Source organism: Camarhynchus parvulus, chromosome 3 (genome assembly GCF_901933205.1).
Source record: "Camarhynchus parvulus chromosome 3, STF_HiC, whole genome shotgun sequence".
NCBI lineage: Eukaryota > Metazoa > Chordata > Aves > Passeriformes > Thraupidae > Camarhynchus > Camarhynchus parvulus.
Window position 1 is genome coordinate 9,592,577 of NC_044573.1, and position 18,146 is coordinate 9,610,722.

Sequence of the window (18,146 nt, forward strand, 5' to 3'; positions counted from 1 at the left end):
TTAAACACTCCTTTCCCCGAGCAAACCTTCCTTCCCAACATTCTCTCTTACAACAGGACACCTCATCCTGAGCTTACCAAGAAATCTTCTCCATTCAGAACCCCCCCTGACATTGGGATTATTGATAATTTGCCTACCTAGCTCTCTGTCTTCACTTATTCCTGGATCTGCAAGAGCTGCATCCTGACACTGAAGAAGCTGGATGTTAGTCTTGTTGAGAAGTCAGAACTACATTTGTCAGTTAGGCTTCTTCCCTTCCCTTCCCGGGCACAATTTCCCAAGTTTCTTGGAGAAATCAGGCATTGGAAGGCAGAATGCCACAAAAAAACATCTACACAGGAAGGAGGAAAGAAGGGAAGCCAACTCCATTTGTAAGGTGCATTTAAGATGCAGTTTCATCACAGCCTGTAAGTGCCTGAGCAGATAATTTCTGATCAGAGGCAGCTCTCTCATTCTGTAGAAAAGCTGAAGTGACTGAAAGAAGAATAGAGGAAAAGCAGATACAAGGTGCAGATTTTTTTTAACAGAGATGGTGATGAACCCTTTTCTGCAGTTGTAATGGATTTCCCATTAAAAAAAAAAAAAAAGCCTTTTCTTAAATCAAGGCTGGCTACCCCTAAAAGCTATGAGCTTTACCTCAACTGAGACATTACAATTGCTCTGCAGACAGCCTGCCAAGCACACTGGAGATGTCAAACAGGGTCTGCTCTGAACTACCAGAGCTGCCAGCAACCTCTGATGGATATTCAGGAAGCAGCCCTTTTACTTTTTTCCTCCAAAGCAACCAATTCAGCAACATGCACACACTGCATACAAAACTAATTCCTTATGTGGCCCTGTGGGATCTGCCTTCAAATCCAGATGGTCCAGTGGTCTGGTTTGACAAAGACCAACACAACGCTGCTCCAAGTTAATATGTGCTCTGTTTCCCTCCACACAATGCCTGTTCCAGCAACGTAGTTAAACAGGATGACCTGTTCTGGCCAGCACTCTGCATCCTTCTGCTCTCCTGAAAGTGTTCTGAGCTCACCTCCATGCAGCAGATGCTGAAGGCAGCAGCTGGATGGAGGCTTTTCTGTCAAAGGCTGTAGTTTATCACTGCTCTGCTTCCAAAACACACACTCATCCCTGAGCAGCAGGGGGATGATTATTTATTATCTTTATTTATTATTTAGTATAGCAATTATCTTGCTGATAACTTAAGAGGTGATGTCTCTAAAGCCTGCTAGTTATTTAATTATTCCTGTCTATTTATTTTTTTCTCTATACAACTTTGAGTTTTGCAGTTGATTGCCTTTCAGTTTTAAAGGCATTTAAAGGAGCCATAATCCCCTAACACTGACCTGCTCCAGCTCCTCTTGTTTCCCCAACTCCCAGTGTAAAAATTGCCCTGTCAGTCAGGCAGCCAGCCTTGCAGAATGGGCTCACAGAGGTCTCTCCTTGCTTGGAAAACTTTTCACACGTAACTTGGCAACACCAAAACTCAACAGGCAAAACCCCCTGGCTGTAGTTGCCCAGGCCTATTCTTCCTCCTTGATCCCTGGGCTTTGATCACCTTCCTTTGTGGTGTTTTCTGGACCCCCACAGCCAGGCTGCTCCTCAGGAACTGGCATCCAGCACATTGCCACTGGAAGGGGATCACTGCAGACAGCAATGAACAATCTGCACTAAAACAAGCTGGGGCAAGTGCTGTGACCCTTCATGATTGTTCCCTTTTTGCTTCTCAGCTGACACAGCAGTCCTCAAAGACGTGTGCCAAATATCCACCCTCCACAAATGACAGCAAGCAGCTCATCCAGGGCTCCTGCCACTCACAGGCTGCATCCCAGAGACGTCCCTGCAGAGCTTCAGCCTGAAAACTCAGGGCAGTGATGATGAGAAAGGGAATTGCTACCATTAACAAGATTCATAGGAGGGCACTTGGTCACTGCTGAAGGTGACTTCCCAGCCATGCTCCCTTCATCTGGAGCTGGTTAATAGAGGTTAATATCCCTTGGCAGGGCTCAGTATCTGCAGACTTGAGTGGTTTCTCCTTCAAAGGAGAAAAATAAGTCAAATGCGAAGTGTAATCACTCTTGGAACCTGTTAACAATGTGCCTTTGAAGAAGCTCAGAGATCTAAAGCGTGTCCTGTGGGTAGGATGAGGCAGTGCTGTGACTGCATACCTGAGTGCCACTCCTCTTAGGAGCTCATGCCTGGGCACCACGCCTCTGACAGCACACCTGGGCTCTTCTGAGCATATGCCATGGGACAAAACCACCAAAAATTACATTCCTATATCCTCAACACAGCCCTAGGTGAGTTTGGCCAGGGTACTCATGGTGCTGTTTTCCTCCATTGCCCAGGCGCAGAACAGGAAAAATGCTGTACACCCAATTCAGAGGAGAGCTGAGACAGCCAGTGAACTCATCAGTAAAACCAGGCTGCAAACCCTGTCTTTGGGTTGCAGAGCTGTCTGGAAAGGGAACTCTGCCATGCACAGCCCCCAAGGAGTGTTCAAACATTCTTTCTGGATATCTACAGCCAGGGGAGGCTGAGGACACAGTCCAGTGCAGGACCACAGGCTGGAAGCATTGACAGAAAGTATGTGTGATTTCATGGGGCTTGATGGGCATCAATTTCCTCAGGATCTTCTCTTCATGTTGCAGAAAAAACGTGTCAGGAGGTGCTTGGGAATGGTGAGAAGAGTGGTTGGATGGAATAGGATCCAAATTCTATCTCTACAATTTCATGCTCAGGTCCAGAGGATGAGTTTTCACCACAGAATCCAGCAACTTCTAGTGGGAAAAAAAGAAGAAATGCATACCTTGAAAGTATTACATTTCTTTTCTTCTTTCACTCCCAGAACATTCTATTTATTTTGCTTTTAGAGATTGTTTCAGACATTGCTGGGTGCTGGGAAAAAGTAAGAGGTTTTTAAGAGACAGCTCCAAGGTATTCTTTTATGCGACGTAAATGAATAATTTAATTTGCTGCCATGAATAGCTTGGGTTTCTCTAAATAAGCAATCTACCTAGTGGCTAGGAGGGAAACTAGCAGGAGTATAATATGACAAATGCTATTTTTGGATAAAAGATGGCACATGAACTCTAACAGGAGGGTATTTCGTCTTGTAACTCATTTCATATTTCACTGCCGCCGCATTTGACAAGTTGTCTGTCTATTAGTTGTGGCGTAAAGAACTCATAAGATATTTATAAATCTTACAGAGATACCTAAATAGGGAATCATTTGATTTCAGGGGATGGGCATGGAAGAGAGAAGTTGAAATCCCTGACAGAATGCACAGCCTTCTGTTTTCATGCCTGGAAATTCCTGGAGCAAAGCAGGGCTCTATATGCGAATGAGAGCTGTTTCTGAGATGTTTTTCCCTCCAGACAATTATGATTTTCTTAGGCAGACTGAAAAACACTCCACCAGGACCTGAGGAGCACTGCTAGTAAAAAATCCCTACAAATAAGTTGGCAAAACGTTGCTGCAGGGTACAACCCGTGATCAGGATGTCTCCTGCTCCTCTGTGGCGCCTCCCATGTCCTTCCAGAGTCCCCAGGCTTGGGAAGGCAAGAAGGTGTCTCCTTCCCATCAACTTGTCCAAGACATGCTGAGCTGGATAGACCCATCCTGAGGAGGCTGGCAGCCAACAGAAAAGCAAAACCTGCAGCTTGGCTTGGTCAATTCTTCAAACCAAAACCGAATTTATCAAAATGGCTGTGCTTTTTTTCCAGAACCTTTCTCTACTGTAAAGTTTTCTGCCAGAGAACAGCAACCTTTCTGCTTACCAAGAGCCCAACTCTTTTCAAAAAGGCAATCATGTTAGAAGCAGTCTGACCTGCAATAAAATTATTTTCTGCATGTGTCCCTCCTGAGAATCTTGCATTGAGGTGGGGGGGTGGGGAGACACTACAAAGGGAGAAGATCAATTTTTTGGCATTTCTATTAAATTAAATATCCATCCTCAAAAACCCTAGGCAGGCATTCTGGTATAAGGCAGGCAGTGCCAGGGAGACATGGAGGAAGAGCAATGACTCACAACCCCAAGGCTGGTGTGTCTTCCAGAGGGCATTTTACAGAGATGCTCAAGGTGGGACTCTCCTGACATGTGGAGAACAGGAGCTAGCCCTCAGTTTTCAACAGAAAAGAGCTCTTCTGCACAAAGCTGCACTCTTTGCCAGTGTTTCCAAAAAGGGGCTAGTTTATAGAGTTTTTCCCCCAGAAAGAAGTGCCAAAGCAGACATGAGCTCTGGTCTGCTCTGACACTCTGCAGCTTCCATGCCTTGATGAGCTGTGGCTTGACAATCAACATGACAAGATACACAGCAATGTCCTGTGCCACTCTCGAGGCAGACTCAAACCCTTCAGGATTCTCACAGTGGAGAAGCAAAATTTGCATCTCTTTTGTGTCTCCCTCTTCCTCCTAACTTCTGCTCCCAGTCCTGCTACTCACTCTCTCCCATCCCATCTATTAGAAACCTAAAAGTGCATTTGCTTTTTGTCAGTGACTGGCAGGGAAAAAACTTCTTCCTAGTGTGACACACTTGTGCTGTGTGATTCAGGTGCTGGTTTTGTGTAGCTAAAAATCTGGCATGGTTCATCACCTTACTCAGTGACTGTTTTTCCTTAAAGAGTGCTCTTCCATTCCCAGAGTCTCCACACATGAGTTTAGGTCTCTAATGAAGCTGTGCTCTGGCCAAGCCCAGGAGGATCTCATGCATCTGGCCACACAGACACAGCCTCTGTCCACCAGAAGAGCATAACACAGCAGACACCTTTTTTCTGGTCTGGTGCTGTCAAATTCCTCTCTCCTCTCCTGCATGACCAGCTGCATCTGCAGAATTTGGACCTTCCTGGAATGGAAGTTACTTGCCATGCTGAGCTACTTCTTGCTGCAAACAGCTGCTCAGCAGGTTGATCCTTTGGGATCAGGGAAAAGTTCATGTAAGAGTGTGAAAATCTCAGTGCTGCACAGGGTTGATCGGGGAGGGCAGCAATGGAGACAGACCCTGGTCTCAAAGCAGAGGTTTCTAGCAAAACAAGTGTTCCCAGCTAACCAGGTCCTTATCCAAACCATGTCTGGCTTTCTCCTCCCCTGTTCCTAGTGGAGGAGAAATTTTGATGGAGAGGACAATCCATGGGGTGGTGTGTACTTTGTGAATGTCTTACTCTGAGCACTTTGTACACACAGGTCATGATGGCTGTGCACACACCTGTGTTTGTTAGCACAGTGTCACCCCAAAGGTTCAAATGAGACAGGGAATCTGTGATTCCAGATGCTCTTCTCTCATTCAACAACTGCCACGTTTTGTCTCAGGAGGTCTGTTTCCAGAGAAACAGGTCAGAAAGAAGAAGGAGCCAAGGAAAAGGATGCACACAGTGTCAGAGCATGTTACCAAAATTTACTGTCTCATTTCTCCCCTTAGGATCAGGGGAGGATGAAGTTCTACAGCTGTTTTCTAAGACACAAATGTTCTCTGTGAAAAGCTGATCAAGTTCCTCCAGTACCACTTTGAAGAGGTTTTTTTCCTTATGCTGCTCATTTTCCCAGCCTTTTTTTATCTCATTCTCCAAAAGTTGACTCAAGAATGTCTTCTTGACTTGAATTGATGAGAGATTTTTTTTTGCTCCCTGAATGTCAGGCCAGATGTGTCAATAACACCATGTGTGTCGCAGTCACTTGTGTCACTTCTGCATGAGAGAAACTGGGGCAAAAAGACAGCAACCAGGAATTTTGTTTTGATTAAGGAAATTATACTTCCCACAGTCAATTCTGCAATTCTGTGGAAGGGTGTGATTTGAGCTAATACTCTCACATGTTTCAGAGAGAAGCTTTCTGTCTCCCTGTGGAGGCATTGAATACTGCATTAATGGCACGCACTGCGAAAAACACTTCCCTCTTCCCACCTTATCAATACAGAGAGAAAAGAGAATAAAAGGGAAGTCAGGCTCTTGCTGGATTTCCCCTGTGCTGATCACAGGGTGAGACACTGCTATTACAGGAGGTGAAAATAGAAATTTTAGGGCTTGTTGGATCTCGGTCCTGACAGAAAATCACAGCAACAGAGAAACATGACCAGTGTCCCTATCTCAGCTGCGCATTCATATTTGAAGGTATAGCTTTGCTCTAGACAGCCAGAGGGTCTTTGCTAGGCTAGAAGTCTCTGACCAGTGGTGGAGGAAGTTTTCAGATCACCAGCATTATGTTCACCCTCCATACCCACAAAAACTGGCAAACACAAATTCCTGTCACACTTGGCCCTCTGGTTAAAATAAAATAAAAAAATTGCATCATTTGAGAAAGAACAAAGTTGTTTCCATAGTCTTCCCTGTTACTTTACAGTGAGCAATCAATGAGGCATGGGACTCCTGAAGAAAACACTGTATTTGGGTCTAAAAGTGTTTAGCTCCATCAGAAAAATATCATTTATTTCAGGGATATGAATCCACTGCAGCTTGAAACCCAAAGACTTCTGTTTCTGCATTCATTCCGAGACAGAAATGTTTTGTGCCTGAGCCAATAATTTAAAACATTCTGCTCAAGTCAGGTGAAGGCGAGAGATGATGTTGGCCTGCTGAGTAAGATGGGCTCCATGCAGATAGAGAGATGCTCCCAGCCCCAACCTTACACAGCATTTAAGCACATGGGTCTTCCTCTGTTTCTGACCAGCCCCTTCAGAGGCAGATGGGAAATGCTGATCTCCATTAGGGCCAGTGGGAATTTTGCCATCAGTATCCACAGATCTGGGACCTTACCCAACAAATAAAGATGAGCAAATTCATTGTCCTAGTTGGAGGAGAAAGTGATACAGCTGACCCAAAAAGCAGCTGATCCCCTGCTGTCCAGCTCTAGGGGGTTGTACACTTAATTTCAAACATTCCCTCCTCCTCCCAACCTTCCCCACGTATCCCAAGTGACATCTGACCTCTAATTCCTGGAAATCCTCCTCTTCCTCCACCTCATAGGAGAGGGTGTGGATCTTGATGTCGTCGGCGGAGAGGTCGATGAATTTGCTGTCGGGGAACTCCAGGCTGTCCTTGGCGGGCGAGAGCTCCTCGATGAAGGTGGTCTCACAGCACTCCGAGCCCAGGTTCTCGCCCCACGAGCGCAGCACGTTCTCGGAGTAGAGGATGATGTTGGGCCTGTAGTGGGACTCCACCGTCTGCTGCAGCATGCTGGGGTCCAGCAGCTGCTGCACGGGGTCGCTCCTGCCATTCTCCGGGCGCCTGGGAGAGGACAGGCTGCCCGCTCGGTGGCTCTGGTACTGAGGGGTGGGGTACACAGAGACCAGGCCATCCCGGCTCTCGGCCACTAAGTTCCTTGTGTTGATTAAACCATTCTTTTTCCCAGCCTCAGTGATCTTACTGTGCATCAGCACGCTGTTCTGCTCAACCAAGCCCTCCATGCTGGGAGGTGTCCGAGGCCTTTCTTTTCCTGCGCCTTAGAGCTCACGCCGGGTGAGTGGCTCCCATTTTCCTGACGAAGAAAGGGAACAGAAAGAAAGGTGAGGTGTAGGAGGATAGAATATAAGAAAATAAAGATAGTGTAGAAAGTAATCTCACCCCTAAGGAGTTGCAGCTGGGCCAATTATCAAAGATTAGGAGCAGGCCTGACTTTACCAGGCCACAGCGTAACCAATGAGAAGAAAAGTGCTATAAAAAAAGTTGGGTGGCTGGTTGAGAAGGGAACTGGATTCAGCTGGCTGTTTTGTGAAGAAGAAAGAGTCAGTGCTCTGAGGAGCTGCCCACGAGAAACACCAAGAAGGTGTGGAACTTTTGTGATAAGGAGACAGCAGTGTGGAACCGGTTGCAATGGGATGACAACAGTGAGGTCAAAGGCAATGAATTGAGAGACTCAAGTCAGCTTGTCTCCATATTGTCTCAAGAGAAACAGAGCCCCACACATGTGCACACCCTGATTTAGTTCTCCAGATATAGCCCCACTCAGGGAGGCAAAGAACACCTGCCCCACATCCATGGGATGCAGGGAAGCAGATGAGGTGAAAGGTCTTGGTGGTGATGGACCCCATCAAAGAATGGCTTTAGTGCCTGCTCCAGCCTCCCACAGGTACACAAATGTCATCCTGGGAACAACATCCCTTTCCTCTAAACACTTTGTATAAGAGATGGGAAAAAACCCATAAAAGATCAAAACAAGAACAAAAAAATCTCCTAAAAGAACCATTTTCAGTTCTCAGAAATCTGCAACTGCAAAAGATGGGCAGGCGCTGTGTTCACCCTTCAGTGTCTGCAGCCACCCCTTGCCCTTGGCAAGTGCTTTACTATTGTCTGAAAACCCATTTTTTTCCAGCCCAAACACTTTCTTACCAGGCTGCTCGTTTTTCTCAGGTGTAGCCAAAGGCAAATGCCTTTTGAAATACTTATGTATTGGCCACAGGAACTGTAAATTCAGGAGTTTGTTTCTGGGCATGAGCATAAAAATTACAGACATGCTACTGGCTTCAAAGTTCTTCATATTAGATCCTCTAAGACTGAGTTATTAATGCAGGATTACCTGTCCCCATTGTGCTGTCAGGAGGAAACCAAGAATGAAGTACACAAACACATAAATATGTGTAATTTTTTTACTCAATGCTTTCTATTTCCCTTTTATGTCAGACAACCTCTAACAGAGCAATGTCCAGCAAAAGCCCAGTATTATTTCCTCTTAACTCCAGACTCCAAACACCTTCAGTCTCTCTTTTGGATGCAAGAGGTATTTAAACCACCGCTAAGAGCTGTTCTAACACCACCAATTAAGCAAGAAACTTGTTTAATATACACAAGAGCTTGACCCAGAGTGCTGACATGTTTACATTCACAGCACTTGGTTTAACATGCAGAAGCCCCATTTTTGTTTTGTTGTCAAGTAGTTCAGTGCTTCTCTTAAGTGAACCAGCAGGAAAGCTACAGAAGAGAAAATCCACCTTGGTGGGACCCCATGGAAGTTCCATGTGCAATCCAGGCAGCAGGAGCATCCTGCTGGGCCTCCAGCTGCTTGAGCACAAACATTCCACTTCCTCCTCCCAAAGAAACTGTGTGAAAGTACATCTCCATGGGCAGAAGGTGAGAAACACTCATCAACTAAAGAGTAAATTCTCAGACTTTGCTCAGTTTCTACCGAGCTGGCTTGGAAAATGTAAGAGGTCCCCTGATGTGTAACATCAACCATCAATCCTGCTGAAGCCAGAGGGACTTCACCCAAAATCTGCAAACCCTCTTGCAAACATTCTTATCCCTGTCACCTGGCAAGCAAAGTGAAGTGGTCAGGAGGAATATGCCACAGATGTAGCAGAAATTGGAGGAAGACTCACAAATCAAACAAATGCCCTCCTAGAGAGATGTATGAAGAGGTCAACACTTTGTCACTGCATCAATGGCTGGAAAACTTGGGTCAGGCCTTGCACCTGCCTGTGTTCACATCATTTCAGCAAAGTCTGGCTTAAGCAGAACTCAAGAAAATTACATTTCAGGGCAGTTTTGTTCATGCCTTGAAGCTGCACTGTTTCTCAGCCCTACCATGGATTTAAACATCTATATGGCAGGTCCTTACCTTCTGTGCATTTCAACCAGTCTTGAAAACCAATATTGCAGATTCTGAGTGACACTTTCCCCTTGGTAACAGGCAAAAAAGCGGGAAAAAAACATCCAAAATGAGGCAAGGGCAAGACAGGGAGCATCCTTCCGTCACAGAGCTCCTCTGATAATAGGGATAGTTCATTGCTCAGGACATCCTCCCCGGAGTCCCACATAGCAGGGCAGGCAGTGTGCCTCAGGGAAGGTCTGCAGGGAGATGTGGATGGCAGCATGCAATCAGGGTAAATGCTTTAACCCCAGGTGCTTTTTAATCTGTAGCTGGCTGCCTGCCCTACCAGAGCCTGACCCAATGTTCTTGGCCCTGCAAGAGTATTGCCTAATGGGAAGAGGCGGATGAGACTTGGGCCTTTTCAGGATAATACATTAGGAGGGGGGCAAAAAAGAGAAATAAATAATTATATAAGAATTTCTCCTGAAATGGGATCCCCCCAGGCTGAGATGGAGGTGTGACAGAGAGTGGCACATGGTCACTTAGGGTGATGCTTAGGGGAAAAAGGCACCTGTGTTTCTGCAGTGGCTCAGAGCCTTTGTCCTGCCTGCAGGGACCCCTTGGGCATGGATCCAGCCACTCCACATTCACCAGGGGCTTTCCTGGACATGGCCTGGGCCAGGCTCACAAGCCTGACCCAAAATTAAGATTGCCCCAGTTTCCAGGTTCCCTGCAGCCCAGGATCCCTGGATGGCAGTGCCAGAGCAGGTAACCTCTGACAGACCACCTGAGGAAACTGGGAGGGTGCCTTCTCTGCAGGAAGGCAACATTCAAAGCAGAAAAAAAGTTCTCATCACCTATGACCACAGTGAGGTTTCAGAATAATGTTGACAGAAAAATGAAATTCATCAGAGCTCTTGAAATAAGAAAGCTTTTCAGTCTGCTCCAAGATGCAGAGTTAATTTTAATTGGTTGGATTCAGGTTTCTTCTGTCTTTGCATGGTTTTAATTGTCCCACAAATCACTCACTGGCACTGAGGCCAACCAGAAATAATTCTGCATTTTCATATTGAGACTGGAACCAGAAGGAAAAGCCAAGTTCAAGTTATTAACAGATAGATACATAATCAATATATCTACCTTCAATCTAATGTTTACCTTGGGGTTAGACATTTTTACCCCAGTCTACTATAAAAAGTGAGTCCATTAATTACTTTAACCTTCACTCTTTCCAATTTCTTGGATTTCCCCCCCTCCTCCTTTCTTATTTTAATAAGAAGCTGCAAGCAGTGCCAAGATCTCCAGCCTGCAATGCTGTGGTTTATTAAGCTATCACTGGTGCTACAGCAGAGCCCAGCTACAATGAGGAGCTGCACTGAGAGCCACGCTCTGCTGGGTGTTCTGCAGCCTCCTGCTATGATGACAGTGCCTGACAAACTAATTAAGCACAGGGTGTGAGACAGAGAAATGCCAGCTGTAGGGAGGGCAGGGAGAGAACAGCTAAATGCTGTGCTCCAGGTTTGGGCAGAAGCCAGCTCTGTTACTGCCCACCATCCCAAAACTCCTTTGCTCTCTTGGCACCTGGCAGGATGCTGTTTTCCTCCTCTCTCCGTGGGACTTTGCTGAGCTTAAGGGCTCTTCAGCCTTCTGGAGACCCTTTCCAGGCACCCAATGTCCTGTGTGAATAAGCAGTTGGGAAACTCTGAGGGCAAACCCCTGAATTCTGAGCAAGCCATAGAGTTGAAACATTGGGCTGTGGCTGAGCAGCCCCAGCCACCTCCTCACAGCAGAGCAGAAGGACATTCATCCTCACAGACCAAGCACCACCAGCCCAGCAGACTGGTTTGTTGGCAAGAAAACTGGAAGATGAAGGCAAGTGAGGCTGAAGGCAGAGTCCCCATCTGCTGTCAAAGCCTGAGGCTGCACCCTCTGCCATTCCCTGCAGATCTGGCAGGTCATCAGCCAGGAAAAAGCATCAAAAATTTGTGTGCTTCTGCATGGGGCTGCTGGATACCAGCAGAAAGCTTTTCCCCATGAAGATAGTCAAGCACATTGGGAAAAAGCTGCCCAATGAGGATTTGCAGTCTCCATCCTTGCAGGTTTTGAAGACCCAACTGAATGAAGCTCTGAGGATCGTGGTGTGATCCCAGGGCTCACCTCTCTGAGCATGAAATAGAACTGCAGGCCTCCTGAGATTCCTTCAACTTGATCATCCCATGATTTGAATCCCTCTGACCCTTACAGATTCCCACCTGCCTCCCATGCTCCCCAAAAGTACTGCTCCCAAATCCCTCAGTGATGCTACATCACCAGAATGGAAGGAAATGGCAACAGTGACCATTTGTGCCACCAGCAGAAGGTGATTCAGCCCCAGGATTGTCAAAAATTCAGATTCAACAAAATTCCCCTGGGTTTGAAGCTGGTTTGCCCCACATAAGTTGCAGATTCCCTGGCATGAGCTCTCAGGTAAGAGGGAGTTTCTAAAGCACAGTGCAATAAGCTTCTGCGTGGTTTGAGGCATCCCAGACATTTAGAAACTGCAATAACAAATACAGACCTTATGCATGAGAGAAATCACAGGCAATGTATGGATCTGGAGTGCTGATTACAAAGTGAAATATTTAACAAAATGAAGGAAAAAAAACCCTTTCCCGCTTGTATTTTCCTTCTTTGATTTAGCTGGGCTTATTAAAGTAGGTTTTGTTTCAAGGGAATGCTGTATTTCAGCAGCTGGAATTCCTTTTACTCTATTAAGTAAACTACAGGGAGTTTCGTAAGGCAGTGCAACTTACTCACACTGGGAAAATTAGGAATGCATGCATTAGTGATAGCTAAATGTTTCATTGCTAACAGTGGAATTAAAAAGACCTCCATGCTATTTTAGTATTACCAATATGCAGCATGTGAGATGTGAGATGTGATCTGTCCTCCTAAAAACCAGGAACTTGGAGAATGGTGAAATGCCCAAGGTCATGTCAAGACAGAGCTGGAAATAAAATCCAGGTCTCTTGATTGCCTGTGCAGAGATATATGTTAAAACAATTACCATCTGCATATCTGCCTGAATAATTGATTGCTTAATTCAGTATCTGGACTAAAGAATGGAGTGGGGAAGAAAGGAGGAATTACCTTGCGTTGACCTAATACATAATAATGTTATTCCTGCAACAACAAAGTATTTTCTTTTGAGCAGATGGAAGTGTTTTGCCTGAGCTAAAATGAAATGCAATGTTTAATTTATTTATTTTTAAGTGAACAAGCTGGCTTTTAATTCACTATGCCTCAAGTTGCCTCCAATTAAAAAAAAAAAAAAAAAGAATACATATTCAGACTTTTCCAGCAATTCTCCTTCACAACTCAAAATTTTCAGTCATAATTCTTCTTGGGGTTCAGTCTGAATTCACAACTTTTGTCATTCACTGCACTTTCCAGATAATAAATAACTGGCCTGACTAAGAGCATCTTGCTCTGGTGTAAATAACCCTGGCTGTTGTGGAAGGCACTGGTGTAAAAACGCCTTGACACCTGCACCACTTCTGGCAAAGTGAAAGTAGTCAGAAAGTCTGGCTGTGTTTTTCCTGCTGTGTTTCCAAGAGGTTCCCGAATACTGCACAGCAGGAGCATCCTATTCCAACTCCCCATTTCAAACTGGGGAGATTGAGCCATGAGGAGCAATTCTTACTTTAAGAGCTTCCAAAAGAGAACTTGGAAGTCTCCCCCGTGAATACCAACATCACAGCATCCCCTGGCCCTCTTGGTCTGCCTGCTGGCTGAATCCTGTGCCTCCCCTTGGATCTAAAATCCCTGTTTAACTTGTGACACAGACAGGAGCACCCAAATGTGGATCCAGGACTGGCCCTGCCAGCTCTCTCCAGCCTCATTCCTGATGGGCAGCCAAGCCCCCAGAGCCCAGTTCTTGCACACACCCTGTTCATCTGGCTCTGCTTGCTTTCCCACACTGCAGGCAGGGAGCAAAGCAGGGCAAGACACTGCCTCACACTCTCTCTGCATGTTAACCCCCAGTGCTGTGCTCCAGGCTGGGCTTGAGGTATTCCTGAAGCACAGATGGGAAATAAAGAGCTGACACAACAGAAAGACAGTGTGCTGGTGCAGACTTGGTGCAAAATGGAAGTTTCTGTCCCTCCTGCCCCAAGCAGAGCACCCCAGGGCTGTAAGTCACTTTGCTAGAAAAACACTGCAAAATTACTGGAGTCAGTTCATCTGGGCAAGGATGATTAGAGTAAACAGATGCTTCTGGGGCCATAAAATCAGCTGTGCTCCATAAGACAGAAAAATTGCAGAGCCAGGACTATACCATGGGACAAAAGCCTTACAGAGTAAGTGATTTAGCCGTGGCAAGAGTGGTAGCTGCAGGCAGACAGGGCAGGCAGGGGAAAATGAAGCAGCAGCATCAGTGGGGCATAGTTTGACCTTTACAGACCTTTATTAACCCTACACTCACCCCTCCCTGCAGAAACAAAAATGGGAATGAGTAATGCTGGTGCCTATTAGAGTCAGGGCATTGTCTGAACATGAAGAGAAGCCCTGTCCTCTTTGTTCTCTGGGAGGAGAAGGGATATAGGACCCCAGGGACTTGTGTATGGCAGGCACAGGCTTTGGGCTGGCAACCTATCCACATCACAACCCTGCCTCCATGATCTTGTGAGCCACGTGCAGCTGGAAGAGGGGAGATTGTTCTGTTGCAAAGAGAACAAGGATAGGAGCTGGAAGCTGGGTGGGTGACACGGGGACATCACCCACGGGGAGAGGACTGGATAAATCATTGCATGTAGGGGGCAGCTGCTGTGGGAGATGTCCTGAAGCAGCACACTGAGCACAGCTGCCCTGCAGCACCTGACAGCAGGCTGGATGCCTTTCCCAGGTCCTTTCTCTAGAAGCTGAACTGTTTGATTATGCCCCATCCCTGGAAGTTTTCTGGTTGGATGGGTCCTGAGCAGCCTGAGCTAGTGGAATGCATCCCTGTCCATGGCAGGGGGTTTGGAACCACATAACCTTAATATCCCTTGCAACCCAAACCATTCATGATCCTGTCCTTTAGCAAATACCATTTTAGAGTTCTTTGTTCTGCCTGGGGATTTTTAAGGTATCTGAGCAGTCAATCAAAGCGCACAAACCCCATCAAAATTCAAGCAGAATTATGCCAGCTTGGTGTGAACAGCCAGTTCATTCCTCTCGTGCCTCTGTGAAGCCTCAAAGTATAAGGACAGAAATGCAGCATGGATCTGGAAGGTTATTGGTAAATGAGGGAACTTTGCAAATTCAAGTTTCATAGGGACACGCATGCAAATACACATCCATAGGGATGCCAGGTATAAAACTGAAAACTGGCACTGCTAAAGGCATGCATGGACTCACACCACTCATGCACTGCACCACTGCTTCAAAATGCAGTCTTTGCTTGTGCAGTGAAAACAGCCAGTTTGTCACTCTTCTGATTTTACAGCACCAAAATTGAAATCACAGAATCTTTTGATTCTCAGGTGCTACAGGTTAGAGGAGCTCCGTGTGAATCCTCAGGGTCACAGGCATCTACATCTGAAGAGGAACATTTTCCTGTGACCCTATTACTCAAAGTAGTTTCCAGCTTTTTTTGCCAGAGAAAGGGCACTCAGAAACAGCTGACATGATAGCTGGAGGATGTGTATTCAGACACTTACACACAGCCACTCTTCATGTTTGTCAAAGCAAAGCCAAGGAACACGCTGAGTATTTTTCTCCTGTGCGCACCTCTGCAGTTATTTTCCTTTTTTTTCCCCCCCAATTTCACAGTACAAACCATAACCTGTAAAAATTCAAGTCTCCAAAGTGAAGATGACAAAATTTGGGCTCTTAATAACCACATATGTAATCTGCAATCTTAATAGCCACATGAACAGTATTAAATAACTCTACTGGAAGCATTTTACAGCTGTCTGCCCTGCAAATTTGCTGTAGAGAGAAAGATAAAAAAAACCCTTATCCAAACACATTGCACATTTTCTCTAATACTGTCCTCAGAAGAAAAAGCATTTTAAACCCTGAGAGCATCCTTGCTCAAGTTAAATGTGTTGTGGTGGTGCCTGTGTACACCAGTACTGCATTACATCTGCATTTGTATAAGGAAGAGCCCTCCTCTGTGTGTGAGATTTATTCCAGAGCGTGTGCCACCAGTGGTGTGAGACATCTGCCTGCCCAGCTAATGAGAGGAGACTTCATTTAATTCCTACAAATGAGTTTATCCTACACACACCCTGGCACGATCTGTAGTTACCAAAACTGCCAATAAAATGTCACCTTGTCCAGTAAAATCAGTCTTTGTCTTAGGAGCAAGGTAATTTGAAATTAATACAGACCATCAACTTGCAGCTACTTTAAAGATGACAGTTAATTAACTGTAATTAAAACTAAGTCATTTAAATACATAAATGTAGGAAAGTGTATTCTCTGTTCTGACTGCTTTTTAGAATACACAAATATCCCCCTCAATCTGCCAGTTAATGCATCATCTTAAATTTAAGACCATCAAAGCATCTTTTAATTGTTGCTAATGCTCTGTTTACAGCAGATTAATATCTAATTAACTGTAATTTGAATATTTAACCTATCTGCAAAGTTTGGATGATTTTTTTTTTATTCTATCAGAGGCTACAGCTTCCCTCCAGTGATTTTAAAGGCACAGTTCAACAGATTGCTCTCTGGAGCAACTCCTGCCACTCCTGCTCCCTGTTCTGTCAGGAGGGGGGGTTGGTTGTACCCCACCACCACGGCCAGTCCCACACAGACCCTCGCACCTCTCTCCCTGCAGCACATTCCTGGCTGGGGAGCCCTACCCATCCTGCTCCAGGAAGGATTATACTCCTGGAGTGTCAGTTCCAGAAAGGTCTCAGTGCAGTGCCAGCCTCTTCCTACAGAACTGAGCCCCTGCGGGATGCTTTAGTGGTACCCGGGTACCCCATCCAGAAGGACGTGGCAGGTACGGGGGACTCCCCCGATGTCACCCCACTGCCACCGGCGGCAGGGACCACTGCTGCCTCCGTGCCTCAACCATCCCTTTCCCCAACTTAGCTCCCACTGCTCTCAAACTAGACGATGGGAAGGCAAAGAAATTCAGTCCGGCGCCTCTCCGGAGCAGGATAGCGAGGGGAGCGGGCAGCTGCGGCTGCCAGGAGCTCAGCATCTCCGGAGCTCTGCCTGCCCCCGGCTGGGGCTCTGCCCCCGCAGACCCCTGCACAACCCCTGTCCCCCTTCCCTGGGCTGGCAGGGCGGACGGGAGCTGGGAGGAAAAGCTGCCACAGTGCGCTAGATGGGATTCCTCACGGGGAAGAGGAGGGAAGGGAAAAGGAGAACCCCGCGCGCACTTTCCCTTCCAATGTTCCCAATCTCGCCGCGCACTGGAAAAGCCTCTTCTCCCCCCAGACCCCGCCGGGCAAGACCGGGCACGGAAATTTGCGCTTTCCGCAGGGCATAAGGGAAGCACCTCTGCGGGCGGCCCCGCTCAGCCCCCGCGTTTCCCTGCGCTGCCCCGGAGTCCCTCGGCCGCGGCGGCTGCGGGAGCCGCGGTGCCCCCGCCTCCGCTCCGCGCTCCGGAGGATGCTCCGGGGGATGGATGCTCCGGAGGATGCTCCGGGGGATGGATGCTCCGGCGGATGCGGCGGAGCGGGCGTTTGGTGCATCGCTGCCCGGAGGGGATGGGACGGGCTGGGCTGGGGGGTCACTCACCTCCCTGCAAGGTGACCCGCGGCGCGGTGCTCCCGGAGGGGCGGCTCAGCGCCCGGGCGCTCGGCCCGGCAGCATCCCCGCGGCGGGGACCGGGCCCGGGGGATGCACAGCGCCGGCCGAGAAGGGGCTGCGCCGCCTGCACCGCCTCGGCGGCACTGTGGGCTCGGGAGGAGGAGGAGGAAAAGGAGGAGGGAGGGGGGAGAGAGAGAGAGGCAGGCGGAGGGAGAGAGGCAGGAGGAGAAGGAGCCCTGCGCGGCAGCGCGGCCAACTTTCCTTCTGCAGCGCAGCAGGAACAGCCTCCCATCCCTCGGTGTGTAACCCCCGCCCCGGGTGAGTATGGCAAAGCCCTCCCCTCTCTGACCCCCCTCTGCTCCTCTCTCCTCCTCCTCTCCAGGCCTTTTTCCCATCCAGTCTCCTCCGTTCCCCGCACACCCGGGCTCAGCGAACCTGGCGGGCAGCGCTCCCCTCGCCCCAGCCCGGCTGCCCCACACCTTGCCCTGCAGCCCAGGGACTCCGCACTGCTCCCCCAGCCACCAGGGCACTGCCAGCGCCCCGGCACAGCTCCCCAGGACCACGGGGAAGCTCCAGCAGCTCTGGAGAACTTTAAATGTTTGTGTTTTATTTTTTAGCGTAATGCCGAGCGCACTGGGCTGCATCCCACGGCATCGAGGGGTGTTCCCCGCTCTCCTGACAACGCTGCGTGACAGGGGTAAGCCGTGCTCATCCACTCCTCTTTCCATCCCCAACAGGCCTGCTAGCCAAGTCATTTGCCTAAAAGCTTCTCTGTCACCACTTCTTTCTAGATGCTTCAACATCCACGGCTCAGAACGCTGCTGGGAAATCACATGCTCCGTTTAGATCACTGCTTGCCTTTGCCTCCACAGGGAGAGAGACACGAGGATGGAAAGCC

At 47.7% G+C, this 18,146-nt stretch overlaps 1 protein-coding gene across 1 annotated transcript in view; it reads right to left on the reverse strand.

Moving 5' to 3' along the window:
* SYNDIG1 (synapse differentiation inducing 1) overlaps positions 1-17,373 on the reverse strand; it is a 50,764-nt gene extending 33,391 nt beyond the window's left edge. The window contains exons 1-2 of the mRNA XM_030945685.1: positions 17,237-17,373; positions 6,918-7,468 (exon numbers count right to left, since the gene is read on the reverse strand). Of these exons, the coding sequence (XP_030801545.1) occupies positions 6,918-7,397 (480 nt within the window). The 5' untranslated portion in view covers positions 7,398-7,468; positions 17,237-17,373. The remainder of the gene's footprint in view (positions 1-6,917; positions 7,469-17,236) is intronic.
* Positions 17,374-18,146: the final 773 nt, after the last annotated feature.